Here is an 18252-nt window from a genome sequence, read left to right on the forward strand (position 1 = left end):
TTTTTGTGCCTTAGTTTTCCCATCTCCAAAACAAAGGTGTTATTTGCTGACCTAACCAAGGATGGTTAATATAGCTCTGCACAGAGAGGTAGCACAACTTGGATGCATGAAAATTAGGATTGAATTTTGCAAGGTGCTGTAGAGAGACAGTGTCAAAGCTTTCCTTCCCTGAAAAGCTTACAGACAAAACAAACCATTTTACAGATGGGAAAATGTGGCACAAAAAATTAAGTAACTTGCCAAAAGTCATACAGTAAACTTGTTCCAGAGGATGAACAAAACCTCTATTACCTCAAGCTAGTACAGTAGTTTCCCAGAAATTTTAATCTGGGCACAAAACCAAGCATGGCAAATTTCATTCATAGAAGAAAAATGTTAGCAAAGTGATAAGTAGCTGGAAAAGGCCTTATCAAATGCTATACACAATACCTGTAATTAAATAAGAACCCTATATAGTACAATTAGCATCTGGCTATTTGCTTTAAGGGTGCATAGAGTGCTGTAACTGGGCAAAGAAAAGAATAGTAGAAGGTACTATATAGAACTATATAGAACCCGCTGGCTTATTTTGGGTTTCCTTCTCTATCTTTATGATTAACCAGAAGACAAGCATAGCACTGCAGGTCATTCTAGTAGTTTTGGCAACTCGTCCATGTTCTTCATTGGAGATGTTCTTAATACAACTTGGTGAAACTTGAAATTTCCATTTTGTAGGAAATTTTGAAAATCAATAATGAAACAAAAAAACCCCAATATTTTTATCATTTCATGTGTAATTGAAAATCAGAAAAAATATTTTGGAAATTTTAAATGTTGGAATTTTGAAAATTGACTTTTTACTCTAAATTTTACTTTATGAGTGTTTCCAAGTTATTATTTTATGTTATTTCAAGGGAAGTCAGCAATAACAACTAGTATGTCATATTATAACCTAGTATAAAAATTAAACTCTATTTTTTATTTGTAAAATAATTAAGGAGGGCTCCTACGTCATGCTGTTTGACACATTTTATCTTCCTTTCTAAGTCAAAATCTTTCTTGTTTGTATTGTAATAGAAGAGGTTAACACTTTGATCCACACAAGGAAATAATTTATTAAAATGCAAACAGAACATATTTTGATTTAGAAATAATTTTGAAGTAACATCTGACTTAAACAATTTAAAAAGAAAATGAAAAACAGCAGAATAGTTCAGCTATTGCATTATGTCCTAGTATGACATGGAACTATAGCTGAATATGCACAGCATGCCATCAAATGTGAAAAATAAGGGGTATAAAATGAAAAGACTATTCAGAATGAAAAATTTTCCACAATTCAAAATGTTCAAAAAAGAAAAATATTTAATTCCAAAATATATTAGAATAATAATACAATATAATAATAATGCAGTAATACAATATTTCCATAGTAATTTTGCTCAAGATTCCATTAAAAAAATCTTGTTTTAATGAAAGCTTTTCCTGATGCTAAACTCTTTGGGTGTGGTTGGATAGATTGATAATATTACCTTGGATTATAGGGTTGAAGGAGCATGTAAGTTTAAAGCGTTTTGCTTCCTTCATCTTCTTTAAGAAGTGAAGGTGTTTGTGAAACTTCCTGGCTGTATGCAAGAGATCTCTTCTTAGTAAATGGCTGTTATGTCTGAGTTGTTCTGGATGCTGCCAGTTCGTTCTACAAGTCTGGTATCGATCTGTTCCTGCATGGCACAGGGCCACGTATGTCCCCTGCCAGCAGTGTTTCCTCTATGAACCTTTACAAGTGCATTTCTCTGGGAAATGTTTCCATTGCTATGTCGGTCCATACCTGAGGCTTACCCTCTGCTGACTGAAGTGTACTCAAGCAGAGAATCAGTCCAAAAACCTATATACATACCTAAAGGGTTCCCTTCATACTTGAATATTTCCTCCTTCCTTCAGTGAGAAATAGACAAAGCTGTTTGGAGCAGAGATTGCTTTTTGTGCTGTTTTTGTATGGTGGGATCCTGGTCCACGACAAGTTGCCACAATTCAGACAGAATCTAGCCCTGATTCTCATTTACACTAAGCCCCTTCATGTTGACAGAGTATGTATGAACCCAGCCCATTATTATTGGCCATATTTTAGAGGTAAGAGTACAAATATTTCAAGTAGAACTTTTGGGCAAACTATTTTTTCCTTACTTCCATACATCCCAGGAACAATTAAACTGATTTTATCCAAATCCCTACTCCTTCTAATTCACCTATGATGTAAGACCCAGCAATCAAAAAAAAAAAAAAAAAAGAAAGAAAGAAAAAGCAACCAACTAAACAGACAAACAAATATGTAGAGAAAGTTGGATAAATCATTTCTGATTTACTCTCAATAAAGTATTCTTCAATCAAAATGGGTATCTTCACAGGTTTTACTAAGCTGGTATAAGTCTGTGTTTTGAAAAGTCTTAAGATATGTGTTCCTCACTGTATTGTCCCCCATTCTACATGGTAAAGGATAAACTCATTTGTACAGAAATGCTGCTTTGGCATTTACTAACTCACCAGTTTCTTACCATGTATGAACCTTCTAACTGAAGTCAAGAAACCATAACATTTTCCTTTTTTACCATCTTAATCCAGTTCTTACAGACCTCCTGACCCATTTACAATTCCACTAAGCTGTCTTGGACTCCCATTCACCATTCCATAAAAACCATAAAGCACCTTTTGCTCTCCAAACCAGAAAGACCCTCAGCATCACCTTCCAGGTTTGATTCTGAGATCATAATACCCACCTATCACTATAAACTGTTTTCAGACTGACAACATCCAGACTGCGTGCTCTGGCCTTCAATCTTCAGAGAAGCTCATTTTTTTAGGACGGCTATAAATCCAAAGGAGTCCTAAGCCAATGATTAATTTAGGCATCTCTGAAGCATCAGGAAGTAGGGTCTGTGATACAGGAGTTCTGCAGGAAGGAATTCAAGTACAGCTGAACACAGGAGAAAGATGATAGGTAAATTAATACTAAAGGCAAGCTAAAGGGATGGTAAATTTTGGACTGGGTTGTGTGTTTGTGTGTGTATACATACATGTGTGTGTAATCCTGAATAAAGTGGGAAAGTTACTTGCTCTCAGCTAGATAACAGTCCATGGCCAGATGTTTATTTCCAATTCTAAGAATTCCTGTAAAATTCTTAGCACTGGAAACATTGGTTTGGAGTTGGAGTGTGCCTGCATTTATAGCCTGCTTAGGAAACAGAGGTACTCTGGAAGTCAAACCAGTATGTACAGGGTGGATGTTGTCAGGCCAAAGATCGACTATCATGGTTACAGAACCACATCACTCACAGAAATAATGGTGATGGCAAAGTTATTTCTGGTTTGTAGAGCAGAAGGTGTTTTGTGTTATACATGGAATGGTTAATAGGAGGCAAGAAGGGATTTCATGGAAGAAAAGTAGATTTTGCTTGCGTGTAAATGGAGTTGGATGAGTCTGTGATCATATGTAGAGGATAAACAATGAAAATACTATGGTTTCCTGACCTCAGTCATGAGGTAGGAGGATTCATAAATGGAAGAAAAAAACCAAGAAACTCAATGTAGCTTGGTCTTCAAATGACTAGTAAGTGGGTGAGAGAGTTTTTACGTCATTAATTAGCAGATGGGGCAGAATGGTAAGGAACAAGGGTCTTAAATTTGAAATGCATTGGCTAGAAGGATGTCTCTTGGTATAGGTGTAAGGAACAGGGTTGGGAAGAGGCAGATAAAGTTCCTTGTTGAACCTTAAGTTTTCAGCATTTCAGATACCGAGGTTGTTAATGATAGCAATCTAAACTAATGCTCTCTCTGTTCCTAGAATGAGTGTACACACTGTTAACTGTCTCAGCATCAGTGCTGATTCCTTTGGCAGTATCTTTATTCCCTATTCTACACACAAATTTTGACTAGTTATCAAGATGGTACTTCATATTATGGCTCAAATCTTTACCTGCTGTAAATAGGCATCACTCCATTATAATACGAGAGTTTAAAGAAGTTTCTATTGTTCTATAGACTATCTGCTACTGAATCACTTCTTCCTAAAGACACTCAAAAACACAAACAGTCATCTGCAGAATTTGTGTTGCCTCCGTTTCCATACCTTCCCTCTGCTAAATCAGGGAATTCACTATCAAGCATTTAGCAGCACAGCTGCAGTAGCCCAGTTCTAAATATTTTGGTCTTAATCTACAGGGATCCGTACAAGTGCTCTCCCATTCTGATGTGACCTTTTTAACATTGGAAAACATTTGCTCTATCCTAAATGGAAGTGATAAAAGTATAAGTGCTTTGCCTATATGCAGTGAATACATCTCTCCTGAACCCCAGGCTGTACAACTGGTGAAAGAACAGCGGAGCTGCCTTGGCTCACATCATTTTCCTCCTCTCTATGTTAGAGGCTGAGTCAGACATTCTCCGCAGCGTGCATGCCCTGCTTCGAGAACTCGATGGACACCACCCTGCCTTCCAGAATGAGCGAGGTAAGATAGGCCCTCTTTCTGTACAGCTACCAGCTACCTAGTGCTGTTTTTTTTGTCTTAGAATATCTTAGAGTCAACTGTTTTTGGTTTTATTTGGTCCCACTGACCCTATAACATCCAGGTGTTCTATTCTACTCTGACCAAGTTGGGGTAGATGATATGGAAAGCTCTTATCTCCTCAATACGTTGATCGTGCATTGCTGGACTTGTTCCCAGAAACACCAAAAGTTTTGACCAACCCCTGATTCTGAACAAGACTTTTCCCCACAGAAATTAGAAATCTAATCTCTTTTCTTTCCAGTCTCCCAAATTCTGATCGCTCTGTAACCAGAAAGATATAATGATTAGATGAGGAGACTGAGTAACAGTTCAGAGCTTCATTCCCAGCTCTGCCACTGATTTACTGTATGACATTCAATAACTCACGTTTCTGTGACTCAGTTTCCCTATTAGTTTACCTCCAAGTGGGTTAATATTCTTCTTGATTAAGTGTTTTGGGCTCCCCAAATCAATAAGGTAATTTTAAGTGCCTTGTATCATTGGTCTGCAGGGTGAAGCCTTGCGCTGTCAATCAAATAACTGCACTCTAGAGTCCTGGGAAAATTAATTCATAAAAAAAGATGGATTTTACTTGGAACTTCCAGAATACTTTACAGTTAATTGAAATTAGATTTTATCTTGCCCAATTCTTAATGTTTGAAAAACTAATATGCATGGATTTTATACCCCTTATTCCTGTGCTGCATTCTGGGAACAGCAGCAACAACATCTGCCTGCCCCAGACAGGCAAGCAAATCTCTATGGAAGTGTAATAATAATCCTCACACCTTTTCTAGAACCTTTATCACAGGATCTCAAAGGCTTTTCTTCACACGTCACCACTGCCTTTGGAGGGGGAGGAGGAGGAGGAGAGGAACATTAGCTTCCTTTTTAACAGAAGGCTAAAAAGAGCTTGAAGTCTGGGGAGCTTGCTCATGGTTATGAAGTGAGCGAGAAGCAGAATCAGGCATCCTGATTTGTGGGACACTGAATTATTCACCAGGCCATGGGCCAAATTGTGATGTGAGAACTGACCACAAGTGAGAACTAAAGTCATCAGAGTTGCTCCAGTGAGAGAGCTAATGTGAGAGAGAGCAGAACTTAGCCCACATATGCCACAGCTAATAATTCCCAGCTTCTTACAGTATACCTTCCACAGGCAATTTGCACAATGTACCCTAGGAGTTTCATTTAGGACATACCTACATTGTAGTCAGAAGTGTGCAGCAAGACTTGGCATGCTAACACTAGCCTTGACTTCACTAGGATGGACAACAGCAGTGGACATGTAGAAGCATGGGCAGAACAAACCCACAAGACAGCCTGAAGTTGCTATCCCACCTGAAATCTGTGCCATATCTTCAGTGCTTTTGCTACCTGTGCTAGCCAGATTAAAATTTGTGCTCACCTGTGCTGAATCACACCTTTGATTTCAGTGAAGACATATTCTAAAAGTCACTCCAAACAATTAAGTGCAATTCTGTCACTAAATTGTCCACAGAACACATACATAAGGTGCACAAAGGCTGTGGCTACACAACCTAACCACAATCAGATGTGTGGGTGCCTACACTTTGTGCTATCCAGGGTCTTGTTGAAACATGCCACCCATAGTGTTCTTAGAACTGAACATATTTCCATTCCTTTTGTCTTTATAGCAGAAGCTGCTTGTGGCAGCCCAGCTGGTGTTCTGCTGGGATGGGGTCCTACATACTGGATCCTGTTCTGTATAGAAAAGGCTGTGGTTGTTGCTGCTGCTGCTGCTGAACATTAAAAAACAAGGGCTGTCAGTGCACACTGAGTTATTCAACGTCTTAGGCAGGGCCTGGTGGGCAGACTGTTTTTGAGATGCTTTTTCTTTAAGTCTTTCATTGCCAGCAAACCCACAACATCAGAGAGCAGTTTCAGTGCAGTGATTTTTATCCTGGAGACGGTGGTAAGCAGATCTAATTGACCAGCCAAAGAGAGTTATTGGTCCAAAAGAGATGAAGGTGGAAATTTCATGTTATGCAAAGTAATGCACCCATAATAGCAAACGGGTCATTGTGAATGGGGGGCATATTAGGACTGATCCCCCCGCACTTCTGCTTTGGATCAACTCACCAGGAGCATGGACTCAATGCAGGAAAGTAGCATACTCTTTCCTGGTTTCTCTCTGGGTTGGCTTAGCATTCATTTAAAAATCAGGATTGAAGCAGTTGTACCAAGGGGAAGTTGTTGTCGCATGGGGCGTGTCTATTTGGCATTTGCCCTTCCCCTCCCATTCTCAGTGCTACTCTTAGGTTTTTCCAAGGCAGACCAACTGAGCTAAACTCTAGAGTGTGCACTCCAAGCCAGACCAAGCCACCTACTCCACTAATTACAGGTCTTTGTGCCAGTAGGAGTGAGTGGGTAGGGCTTTGTCACTAGTAGACCCAAGGCCAGCAGAGAAACCATATAAATATGCACAGGGTTTTTATTTGTCTGCAGTGTTTTGCTGTCTCTTTTTAAGTCTCACAACATTTAGCATTTTCATCAGACCCCCAGCTCCTAGTAGCAAGAGACTGATATCTTCTTCTTTCCCACCCCTCTGAACCCTGCCATTCCCTATTGTATTACAATTATTTTCTACCTTTCATGCTTGTGGAGATATACTTAAACATGTAACAAGTGCAGCCAAAACATTCGGGAGTCAGCTGGCAAATACAAAAACCAAACATTTGGCACTGGTTTACAAATCATCAGGTTTTTAGAACCGCCTTGATTTTTTAGGACCTGATTCATGATTCCTGAATGCTTGGGGTTTGACAGTCTTTGACTACCTTGAGGCTTTGCATTGTGAATAGTGCTCAAGCCTTCACATACATTCACACCAAGTGCTGCTAGAGAGAAGGCAATGGCTCAGAGATCGTTGCTCACATCTCTTCCATGGAAGAGCAGATAAATGTAATGAGTGTAGGGGAGAGTCTTCTGGTGGAGCCCTATGCCCTGTAACACCCCATCAGTGTGCTCAGGGTGGCATGACTTACCTAACGTGGAAAATGCACCAATTGTACAGGCTTTTCTGCATAAGGAAATAGATTGGCATACCTATGCTACTGCCATATACCTAATCTGGACTTTCTAATTCTGGAAGAAGAACCCCGATCCCCATACTCTTAGTCTTTAGTTTGGTTAGAATGTGCTCACTTCTTAACATCACTTCCTAGCCCCTTTTTCCTTTTTTGGCTTCACAGGGATGTTGCGATGGACCTTGCATAAAAAAACTGACCGGAATCCTGGGAACAGCACCATCTTGGCTAAAATCCTTGTGAAGGAGCTGGAAAGGGTAAACATCATCTTCAGCGATGTCTTCCAATAGGTCCAGATACCCGTTAAGCTTGTGTCTTTGAAATGGTTTTCACTGGCATAGTGGTTAGGCTTCTGCATCTGAAGTGGTTTTTACTCACTGTTCTAGGCAGTGCTGTGGAGGAACACCATAGTGGTCTCTGGAGACTGCAGAGACATTATCGTAACCTCCAAGTACCACTGTCACGGTCATCAGTCTGGTTCCCTCTGTACAAGCCAGCGGGTAGGCTCCCTTGAAAAACATCAATGTTAAAACTGCTCGGCAAATGGACCTTCTATCCCCACGCTCAAGGAGAATTTTGATAAAACTGAAAAAAATAGCTTAAGAACGGTTACAGAGCATTTTGGCAAGAACTAAAACAGAACAAAATAAACCCCCAGATATTTAAATTCCGAACTGCTGCGGTGCTTCATGGGAGTTACAGTTCAGGTATCTCCTATTCCAGTTCCTTGTGGATGATGCGTCTTCTTTTGGATCGTGGTACACCACAGTCCCTTCTCATAGTAAGGTGAAACAGTTACATAAATGGAAGTCCTTGGCAAAGGTATATTATGGGAGATCCAAGCTACATGGGGAACTTGGATCATAAAGAAGAACTGTATTCTAGGATTCCAGACTCCTACAAGGCACCATAGGATATGTGGAGTTTGAGTCATTTGGCTTTTGGATGGACAATTGAAATTTTATATGGAATGTAGAGTAGACCATTGTCTGGGGGGAAAAATCTGTTTTGTTGAAAATCCAACTTTTCATTGATAAATGGTTGGCACAGATAGTGCAGGCATCCACAAGTAAATAATGTCCCAGGGATGGGAGGAGGCAGGGGAACCCCTGAAGGGCAGGTAGGGAGCCCTGGGGGGCAGAAGGGAAGCCCAGAATGGGAATGGGGGAATCTTATTTTTTGGTCTTTTAGGTCCCTGCTGCCTGTAGTATGACTGCTCCAAACACAAGCTATACAGTACTAACACCAACCAAAATTTGTGCAGCTCACAGCGTAAAGCTTAAATCCAGGACCTTTTCATGGTAAAGCACAAGTCCCTGCTGTGTGAAAAAAAATAATTCCTCCTTGTGCAGGCTTTGTAGTTGCTGAGGCCAGCTACTAAAGAGAGACATCAGTACTTGCACATTGGAAACTGTATTCCCCCAGCCTTTCAAGATCTCATAGGTTTATTCTGGAAAACTTTCTGTCCTTTGAAATCTGGCCAACACCAGGATTACCAACCCCCCAGTCAAGGATCAGAGGCACAAGGCATCTGCTGCATCACAGTGTTGGCCCTGTTCTTGATGCCTTGCAATAGCTGACACAGCACTTAGCAAGCCAGCAAATTCCAGCTCAGTGTGCATTCTGTTTCTGGTGTTCAGTTGCTAAAAATAGTTGTTTTCCAAACAAATATTTCAACTAAAAATACATTTTCATCAGCATTTCCTTTTAAGAAGAGCTAATTTCCTGCTCAGCTCTATTACAAATAATTTCATCCAAAGATATATTTGGATAAGTTCACTAAGTTTTACTGTTCAGTTACAGGCAAATGGATTTCTATTCCTAGGCAATGCTAGACCTGTTAAATGAAGCCCCTTTAAGCCCTTAACACAATATAATTAGTGCTGTAGCACACTTTTAACTATGGCTGCGCAGTGGTTATGCACACAGTCCAAGTCTGTGTCAATGTTCAGTGCCAGGCAGAAATGCTAAATGACACTAGGATGCATAATGGGGAAAAAAATCCATCTGTAATGAGGTCACTGCTCCAGCACCCTGTCATAGCAGGACAGCAGCGTTTCCTGCCATTCTGATGGCTTACTGTTAAGACCTGTTCCCAGGTCACCCCAACAGTTCATCCCCTCCTTCCCTTCCTGGGTGACAGAGACCAAAGTCACGGCCACAAAACAAATATAAAATTAAGGTGTCTGTCCCAGCTGGGCTTGGTTTTCAGCCCTTTTGAGGCTTCTTAGCGGATTGTCAACCCAATAAATTATTTTTACTGACAATCTGAATGTATTTTTTTTTACTAACAGAGAAACTTTTTTTACTGATATGTGTTTTTCTGTCAGTAATTAAAAAAACCCTTGGGTGGGCATCCCTGTGTGATTGCAGAAGTAGTTTTATACCCTGATGCCCCCACCACAGGAGTCCCCTACTCAACCCATACCCTGACATCCCTGAATACACTCTGCACCATCCTACCCTTCCAGCCTGTCCCCCCAGCCTGATCTCCACCATTCCTGCTCTCCTTGTCCCAGCACAGACCCCCACTCATTGCTTTTCTCCTCCTATTCTGGAACTCCATCCCATCTCCAGCACTCCTCTCCCTGTACTTGCAGTGTGAACAGCTGCTATAGGCAGAAGACAAGCATAGACACACAGCAGCATCACATAGCTAGAGCCAGGGCTGGGGTTTAGCAGGCCCTAATAAAGGGGTTCCATATGTGCAGGGTGCTGTGCTCCCATTCAGATAGCAAGTGGCATTGCTATGCTCTGTATTTCAACCTGGCTCTGTATTTTTACAGAGGGGGAAAATGTTTTTATGGGTTTTTACAGAAAGGAATGTTTAGGGTTTGTTTTTTTCCCAGTGTGTCCATAAATTTATGAATAGTTGACAACCCGGCAACTTCTTAAACTTAGCTCTGAGACCCAGCAGGCATCCCTCCATGGCTCTCTTAACAATCATCAGCTTCTTACCAGCCAGTCCTGTTCAGTTCTTGCTTATAATCAAGCTTTCCTTCCCAAGCAAAAATAATTAATCTATGCTCCTTACTAGCCACCCCCAATCAATTGAACAATCTTCATTTTATCTCCTTCCCACAGACCCATCACTGCCCCCTAAGTGCAGGTAATTAATGGTGCTCACCACGGTGTGTTAACCCTTTCCAGCCCATGTAAGATCTGTATATAGCATCATACAGTATTTAAGCAATTAAGAATCTATAAAATATGCCTAGTGATGGGAGCTCAGTGAATAAAAGACATGTGGAGCTCTGTGGCTTTCCTGGGTTTCTAGGGAACTGAGAAAACAAAGCTTGTGGCCAGTAGCTTCAATCCGGACTGAAAAGGAAGGGCAGCCAAACGTCTTGTACCTTTGCCAACATCTCACCAGAGGCATAAGAGTTTTAATTTGTTTGGCCTGAACAGACAGGACCCAACATTTCCATTTAAAAGCCACCCACCACACCTCACAAGAACAGAGAGTGCTTGGTATTTCCAACTGCTTTTCTCTGATTCAGCACTGCTCAGCTGCCTTTCCAGTCTGCTAATCACTGAACTGAAGAAGCTTTACTTAATTGTTGTTTTTGGTTTTGCAGGCAGAAAGAGGAGATTATAGACATTATATCATCCCCCTGCTCCATACGCTGATGTATACACTAATAAAGGTAAGATCTGCAGATAATACCACTGAATCCAGAGACATCCCAAGCTATGGGCTCTGGTCATGATACCACTATTAGTCTCATTCCTAAATAACATTTCTAAATAAGCATTCAGTCGGCCACACTATACCCATTTTTTGTGCTGACATTCACAAGTGCCTGCAACAGACGGTGCTCAGAAGCACTACAGCTGTGCTGTGCTGACAGATTGGTGTTTATGCAGGAACCTAGTATTTCCCATTTTTGTGTGTTTGAAGTCTCAGCTTTAACTACACAGGATGTGATATATATAGAGTGAGAGAGGATTTGTAAAGTCACCTAGGGCCAATTTTTTAAAGATAGTTAGATGCCTAAATATTCAAGTAGGTGCTGAGGTTTTCAGAAATGTCTAGCTGCCTAAATGCCTTTAAAAATCTGCCCCAGTCTGTATCCCTGCACGAGTATTTCTAGATTTCTGTAGAATCTCTGTTATTTCTGTCTTAGGGTCTAGTTCACCCCACTGACTTCAGGGTGGCATCTGTTTGAATCAAGGCAGAATGTGGTGATAGGTTTAAAGATAGTAACTGCCAGAAGACCGGATGATGGCTGTAGGGGTGCTTAGGAGGCCATGCAGATATGCTGGAGAGGCTCTACCAGGGGCAGGGCGCCACAGACAGAAAGGAAAAGAGGGAGACTGGGACCAGGTGCAACTAAGGGGGTTAGAGCCTGAGCCTGAAGAAAAGGGAAGGCTGGGACCAAGAAGCTGGGTCAGAGCAAGTGGGCCCAGGCTAGAGGCCTACAGCCAGAGAAACCTGCAGGCTGAGGCCCAGAGGGCTGAAGTCTGTACAGGGGAGTGAAGTACAACTGAGTGACACCTGCAAGGCATGGTTATGGCTATAGGAGAGGACAGAGACCATGATTAGAGCCCCTAAGGCTGGATTAGAGCCACTAGGGTCATGAGCTGAGACTGCTAAATTTGAGTTATGTCCACAGGGTGTGAGTAGTTCCAACTGGGGTATAAGCTACCTGCAGAAGATGGGCAAAGTCTTGCTAGAGGACAGAGGGCACAAAGGGCAGAGATAGAGTGAGCCTGCTAGGCACCAAGGACATCACTCTAGGACTCAGGGGCAGCCTCCCAATCAGCATGGCAGGAAGGATAAAAAAGATGGTGTTATACAGAGAACCTGGAGTCGGGTCAGGACTAGGGTGGTTCACAGGGGGAGTCACAGCAGCCCTCAGGGCCTGTCCTGCCACAGTCTCCAATAGGATCTCATTAACCATTTCTTTCCAATGCCAGGCTCCGTGCTTTTCAGATGATCTCTATGGAAGAATATATGATTTCTGCAAGAAGCTATTAACCCTGCCCAAGCCCTACTGCACCATTGGCCTGGACTATGCTTGTCGGTTAAAAACAGAAAGGGTGGCACCAGGTTAGTGTATTTCATGTTCTTTTCTGTGGAGCATATAGCTATGGAATCTCATTATTTTGTAATGATTACCTAAACAGAAGTATAGGTCCAGAGATGTGATAGGCATTCCCCATGTGCCACATACCTTTACCCTTCTGTAGGTATGCCTGCAGAGGGAATGAACGTACACCATGCTAGCTTGCTATTATCACTTGTGCTAAATGCATAGCATCTGACAAAGTAGGCTGTTGCCTACAAAAGCTTGTTCATTCCCAAACAAGTCAGTCTCTAAGGTGCCACCCTGCCTTGCCTTCTACCTGACTTCAGACTAACGTGGCTAACTACCTCTCTTTAAATAAAGATATGATGGCATGTACTTAAGCACAGGTTTTACTAGTCCACTGAGGACCCTGATTCATACGCTGTTTGTTTACCCTTGCCAAAATGTCTGTTGCTATGTTTTAGGGTTGTTGGTTGTAGCTGTGTTGGTCTAAGGACATAGGCAGACAAAGTTCTTTGGGTAGATGTAATATCTTTTACTAAACCAAGCAAATAGTTGGAAAAATTGCTCTTTGCAAGCTTTTGGACACAAACTCCCTTCTTCAGGCACAGTGAACAAACTGTCACTATGTTGTCACTAGTACTGTTACCTAGGATAGGTAGATTAAAGCTAGGACTATGCCTCCCTGTGTTACAATTGCATTTTGTTTGCTGTGTAGATATACCTTAGGGGCTCTGTTTTGGGGCAGAGACAATTCCTATTTTATTTCTCAAAGGTCTGTAGCCTGTTACATGGGAAAGAAACACACTGTACTTTTTCTCATGGAAATTTCAAGCTGGACTTATGTGGGAGAATGGATACAAGTACTCTGACTGCATAGAAAAGAGAAGACTCATGCACAGAAACATCCCTCCATGTCTGTGAGGAGTCCTAGTGATAGGCCTGGACTATTTTATACCAGGCTCAATACAAACCCAGAACAAAAAGATGGTCCCTGCCCAAAGAGCTTGCAGTCTAAACAAACTAGACCAATTTTGAAAAAAGGAATTTATTTCATGGGCAACTGTAGCATGAAGAAAAATGGTTTCCCCAGCGTCACTGGAGGGTGGAATGGTAAAACCAGAAACTGAACTGGATCTGCTTGGACTGATGAAACACTGTATTTTTAGTTTCCTCTATCTTAAGTTTTTAAAGCTCTTAGTATTTATAGGACTTTTGCCATTTTGGCAGGGCACCACCCAGACCCTATGACATCTGAGAAGATAAGGATGTATTAGTTCCATATTAACAGAAGCACAGAGGTACATAGTGTCAGGTGACAAGCCAAGGACAGAACACAAATCACATGAGTCCTGATCCAGAGCTCTCATCACAAGACCACGCTTCCTTGGCACCATCTGAACAGAGCTAGGATCTTTGGTCAGGTTTTCCCCATGTCCAGGAACCCTGTGCTTTCATTTGACACCCAAGCAATGTGGGTATAGAACAGTGGTATCCCAAGGTGATGCATTTACACCCATTTTCCATTGGTGCAAATGGTGTTACAAGGTGTGGGTTAAGAGAGAATCAGGCCCAAAGGGTAGGGTATTAAAACCTGCCCCGGCTTCTTTGTACAATTTCACACCTTACCTCATACTCCATCAAAGAAAGGAGAAATACAGGAAATGTATAGAAAGGATTCTCCCTAAATAGAAGACATTTTCCATCAGGGCTTTCTTTAGATTGTACTATCTTTATCCTTGGTTGTGCTAAACTATATATCTGATCCTCATCTCTACACACTAGCTCCACTGACTTAGTAGAGTTACTCTTAAGCTATACTGGTATAAATGAAAGAAGGATCAGGCCTCTTGTTTTCAAATGTTACTGCTTGTTCACTGATTGCCTGGTGTATCTGTCTTTTTTTTTTTTGCTAGGAGTGTTATACCAAAGAATGGTTATTTCCGAACAAAGTCTTAGAAGTGACCCGTATCCTTATCAGGAGAAGTAAGTGTTGTCGGTTCTAGTGAGACTTTTAATGACATTGTAGTCTGGCAGGACAAAAAAATGATCATTCACTGAATACTGAACATAGACTGCAATGGCATTTTTCAGTGCTATCAGAAAGCTAACCACTGTCAGAACAAGACTTGAGCAAAGTCTAATCCCGACTACTGGTGCTGTGAGGCAGAACACAATACATTTTGATGGTGCTTTATGGTTAGTTAAAATCAACTTTGTGTCAGGAAGGGAGAGGCTTGCTGAGTATTTTGGCTTCTTTTCATGGCTCCAGTAGGCAGGTAGCTTTCCCATGCTGGAAAGAAGGGGCATCTAGTCAAAGGAAGTGCCTGTAATAACTATTTCTTGAGCAGAATGATGCAGATGCTGACTATTCCTTTCAATCTGAGGACGAGAGTAATGACTGTAGGTCAGATACAGCCCTTAAATAGCATGATGATTTCACTCGGGCTGTACTCATTACATCAGCAGACAAACCCACCAAAAGCAATCGTCTGCCTGGTTTAGCTTCTTGTTCCAAACAGGGGCCCTGCTGGCCTCCTCAGAGAGATTTCATTTCTCAGCTGTGCAGTATTCTACCACAGGGTGAATTTCTTTCTGATTGGCATATCAAGCGTTAGAGCATGACAATGGCAGTGGTCACTCTGCATTTTTTTAGATGATCAGTGGTATGGCATCAGGTGACCTGCCCTCCCAATCCCCAGTGACCCCTGTCTTGCTGCATACTCTGTTTCAGTAATCAGTCTTGTATTTTATGTAACTTTTTTCCAACATTCATTTCTGCAGGGTTTTCATATTTGCAGATCCAGATCTGCTTTCCAAGGCTGTATGCAACGCACTAGTCACTGATACCAAGGCTGCTCAGATGTATCAGAGTCCCAGATCATGCATGTGCTATGTGATAATGCATGCCATGCAGGTGGCTCTGGAAGACGACTGTGATACTTACAGTTTGCAGAGGATCCTTCAGGTAATTGGTTAACAGCACTTTGCAACATCGTCAGCTTTGGGTATAAGGGGACAGAATCTCAAAAGAGATCTGCTTTCATTTAGGTAGCTCAGTGAAGTGACTAGGCATCCTACTGTGGTTCATACCAGTAAATCCATATGTTGCTTCCCTTCCACATACTGAACAGCATTTTACTGTGCAGTGACTTCGAATGTAATCAAATTATTTCATATCGGTAGAGGAAAATAAGTGTGGATTTGGATAGGTGTACTTCCACCATACACTTGAAAGTCAGACAATATAGTCAAAAACTTTTTTTGCATAATTAAAAAAAAATCAACACAGAACCCTAACCAAAAGGGGAAAAAAAAGTTTGATTTAAAAAGACTTGTTTTGGGCAAAATATTGAGTTTTCATGAACAATTAGCTGAAATCGGTATTTTTCCATTAAAAGATTTTTAATGGTAATATATCTTTTGTTGAAAGCAGGTTTCATTGGCAAAATTTAAGCTGTCACTCAAAGCTCTCCCTTTCTAAGGAGGCCTTTTAAAGGAGCACTGGGCTTACCCAGGTTAGGCACTTTGGGCACCTATACACATGATGGACCTCTGCTCTGACTCATGCTCATTAGCATGTGTTGGAGCAGACTCAATCATGCTAATTAGCATGCTCAGCAGGCTTTGCATCACATGTATTCAGTGTCCCCACATTTCAAAATCATGGTGGGGGCACTTTAACTAAAATGTATCAAACAAGCCTTAGTTAAAGCGCCCCCACCGCCATTTTTGAAGGACAGGATGCTGAAAACACGATATTGCAGGTGCTTTAATACGAGTGGCTCTCAGCACCACTTTTAATTAAAGTGCCCCCACCCACCCCCAGAGCACATGTATAGACGCCTATAGGGGCCTGCATACATACTTGATGGGGCCTCAAAGGAAGTCTAGGGCACCCTCATTGGCCTAACTTTTTAGCAGGCATGCCACAAATTAAGCCCTGCACCCTCCCTGCATGCCACTCTGATTCCCTTCACCTGACTGATCTGCTCTGCTTTTTTCTCCCTGACTTGTTTGCTGCTTTCTTCTCCTTCGGCTGTGTCACCTACCAAAGCTTCTGCTCTGCTTTCCTCTTCCTGCCCTATTTGCCGCTGTACTGCCTGTCCCCTCCTTAATCTGCTGCATGGCATACACAAGTGGCACTCATGCTGCAGGTTGGCCACCCCTAGCCTAAATGATCCATACCCCATCATACCTCTCTGGGGGAAGTCCAAAGAACCTGGTCCATGGTCTACTCACTGTGCTCATTAGTCATTACAAAGCCCACCATGTGGCCTGGCCCTTGCCTCATTTCCCTGGATGGGGAATGCTCATCTGGCTGTGAGCAGGACCAAAACAGTCAGCACCTCTGCTTTTGCACTTGATGACCCCTGCAGCATTGGGCTTGCTTTCCACCAGACCTAGTGCTGACGTTAGGCTGTATTGTACAATTTTAAAGTCTCATTTATTTTGTAAGCTAAAGGTGTTGTCACACATTCATCTTAACACTTACTAAGTGCAGTTAAAATGCAAACAGGTGCATGTTCAAGCAATTTAGTATGTGTTAAGTGCCCTCATGACATTGCAAAGTTGTTCCCTTTCAGGCGAGAGCTATCTCCTAGCATGTACTAACTTTAATACATCACAGCATTCCAGTGATTTGCAACTATTGCAATTGAACATGTGTCAAGGCTCTGGGAAACAACGGAGCTGTGTTCCAGTTGTAGAAAACAGAGTGGGTCATTTTGTTTCTTCTACCCACCCCTAGCTTAGCCCACACAGTAGATCTTGTATTCACACCTCTGGTTATTAATAGCCCCTATCTGCAACAGGATAAGCCCACAGAGGAGATAGAACACTTTTTCCGACAAGTGGTGACAGCAGTTGAGTGTACAGGAAATGAAATAAATGCAGACCGCAGCCAGCATGTTGAGAGGCTGAAGAAAGTCTATGATGTAGTGCTGAGTTCTTCTGAAGCAGGTAAATATAACATCTGATGCAAAAGGCTGAGAAGTCATATGGGGACATAAGTCTGATGAACAGGAGCAGCTACTTAGTTCAGAGAAATCTGAGAAATCTTCAAAGCTGGGTAACTTTCCCTGGATCCTGGTGACATGTTTTCATCATATCTTTAATAAATGAGATGTAAAGGCCTTATCTCAACCCCCAAATCACACTACTTTAACCATACTATACAGTGAAATCAGTACAACCTCCCAAGTCTCTCTAGGGTGAATAATGACATACCAGTAAAAAGTATGGGAAGGGGTGTAAACTATGCTAATATATTGATATAAAACATATACTGGTATAAATGCATACACAGTGGGAGGTTGTAGGAGTGTAATTATTTTGGTATAAGATTATATCACTAACAAAATTAGCTATATCAATACAAAATTTGTGAACAGACCGGGCCTACTTAATTCAGAGAGACCTCTGGGAGCAGGTTATATGGGGAGACAAAATCCAAGGTCTTACTAAATAAAGACAGTTGCCTGGGCTTCAGGGTGGGGGCGAGGGGACAGTTCTGTGGAATCAAAATAATGTCCCTGCTCCAGTGCTCTTAAGATTTTAACTTCCAAAATTGGAGTCTGGAGATGAAAGTAGGCCTCTGGAGACCTGTATGTGGCATGATACATAGTAATCAACTGTAATTAAAGTATA

The 18252-nt window shown here is 41.7% G+C and overlaps 1 protein-coding gene across 3 annotated transcripts in view; it reads left to right on the plus strand.

Moving 5' to 3' along the window:
- The window catches only part of PIK3R6 (phosphoinositide-3-kinase regulatory subunit 6), a 73441-nt gene that overhangs the window by 28877 nt on the left and 26312 nt on the right, over positions 1-18252 (plus strand). For all 3 annotated transcript variants that reach the window (XM_019542768.1, XM_019542769.1, XM_019542770.1), the window contains exons 3-9: positions 4398-4481; positions 7736-7827; positions 11149-11217; positions 12491-12623; positions 14520-14589; positions 15388-15571; positions 17418-17565. In XM_019542768.1, coding sequence (XP_019398313.1) covers positions 4398-4481; positions 7736-7827; positions 11149-11217; positions 12491-12623; positions 14520-14589; positions 15388-15571; positions 17418-17565 — 780 coding nt within the window. The remainder of the gene's footprint in view (positions 1-4397; positions 4482-7735; positions 7828-11148; positions 11218-12490; positions 12624-14519; positions 14590-15387; positions 15572-17417; positions 17566-18252) is intronic.

The sequence above is a fragment of the Crocodylus porosus genome, unplaced genomic scaffold, assembly GCF_001723895.1.
Source record: "Crocodylus porosus isolate Cpor-Errol unplaced genomic scaffold, CroPor_comp1, whole genome shotgun sequence".
NCBI classification, from domain to species: Eukaryota; Metazoa; Chordata; order Crocodylia; family Crocodylidae; genus Crocodylus; species Crocodylus porosus.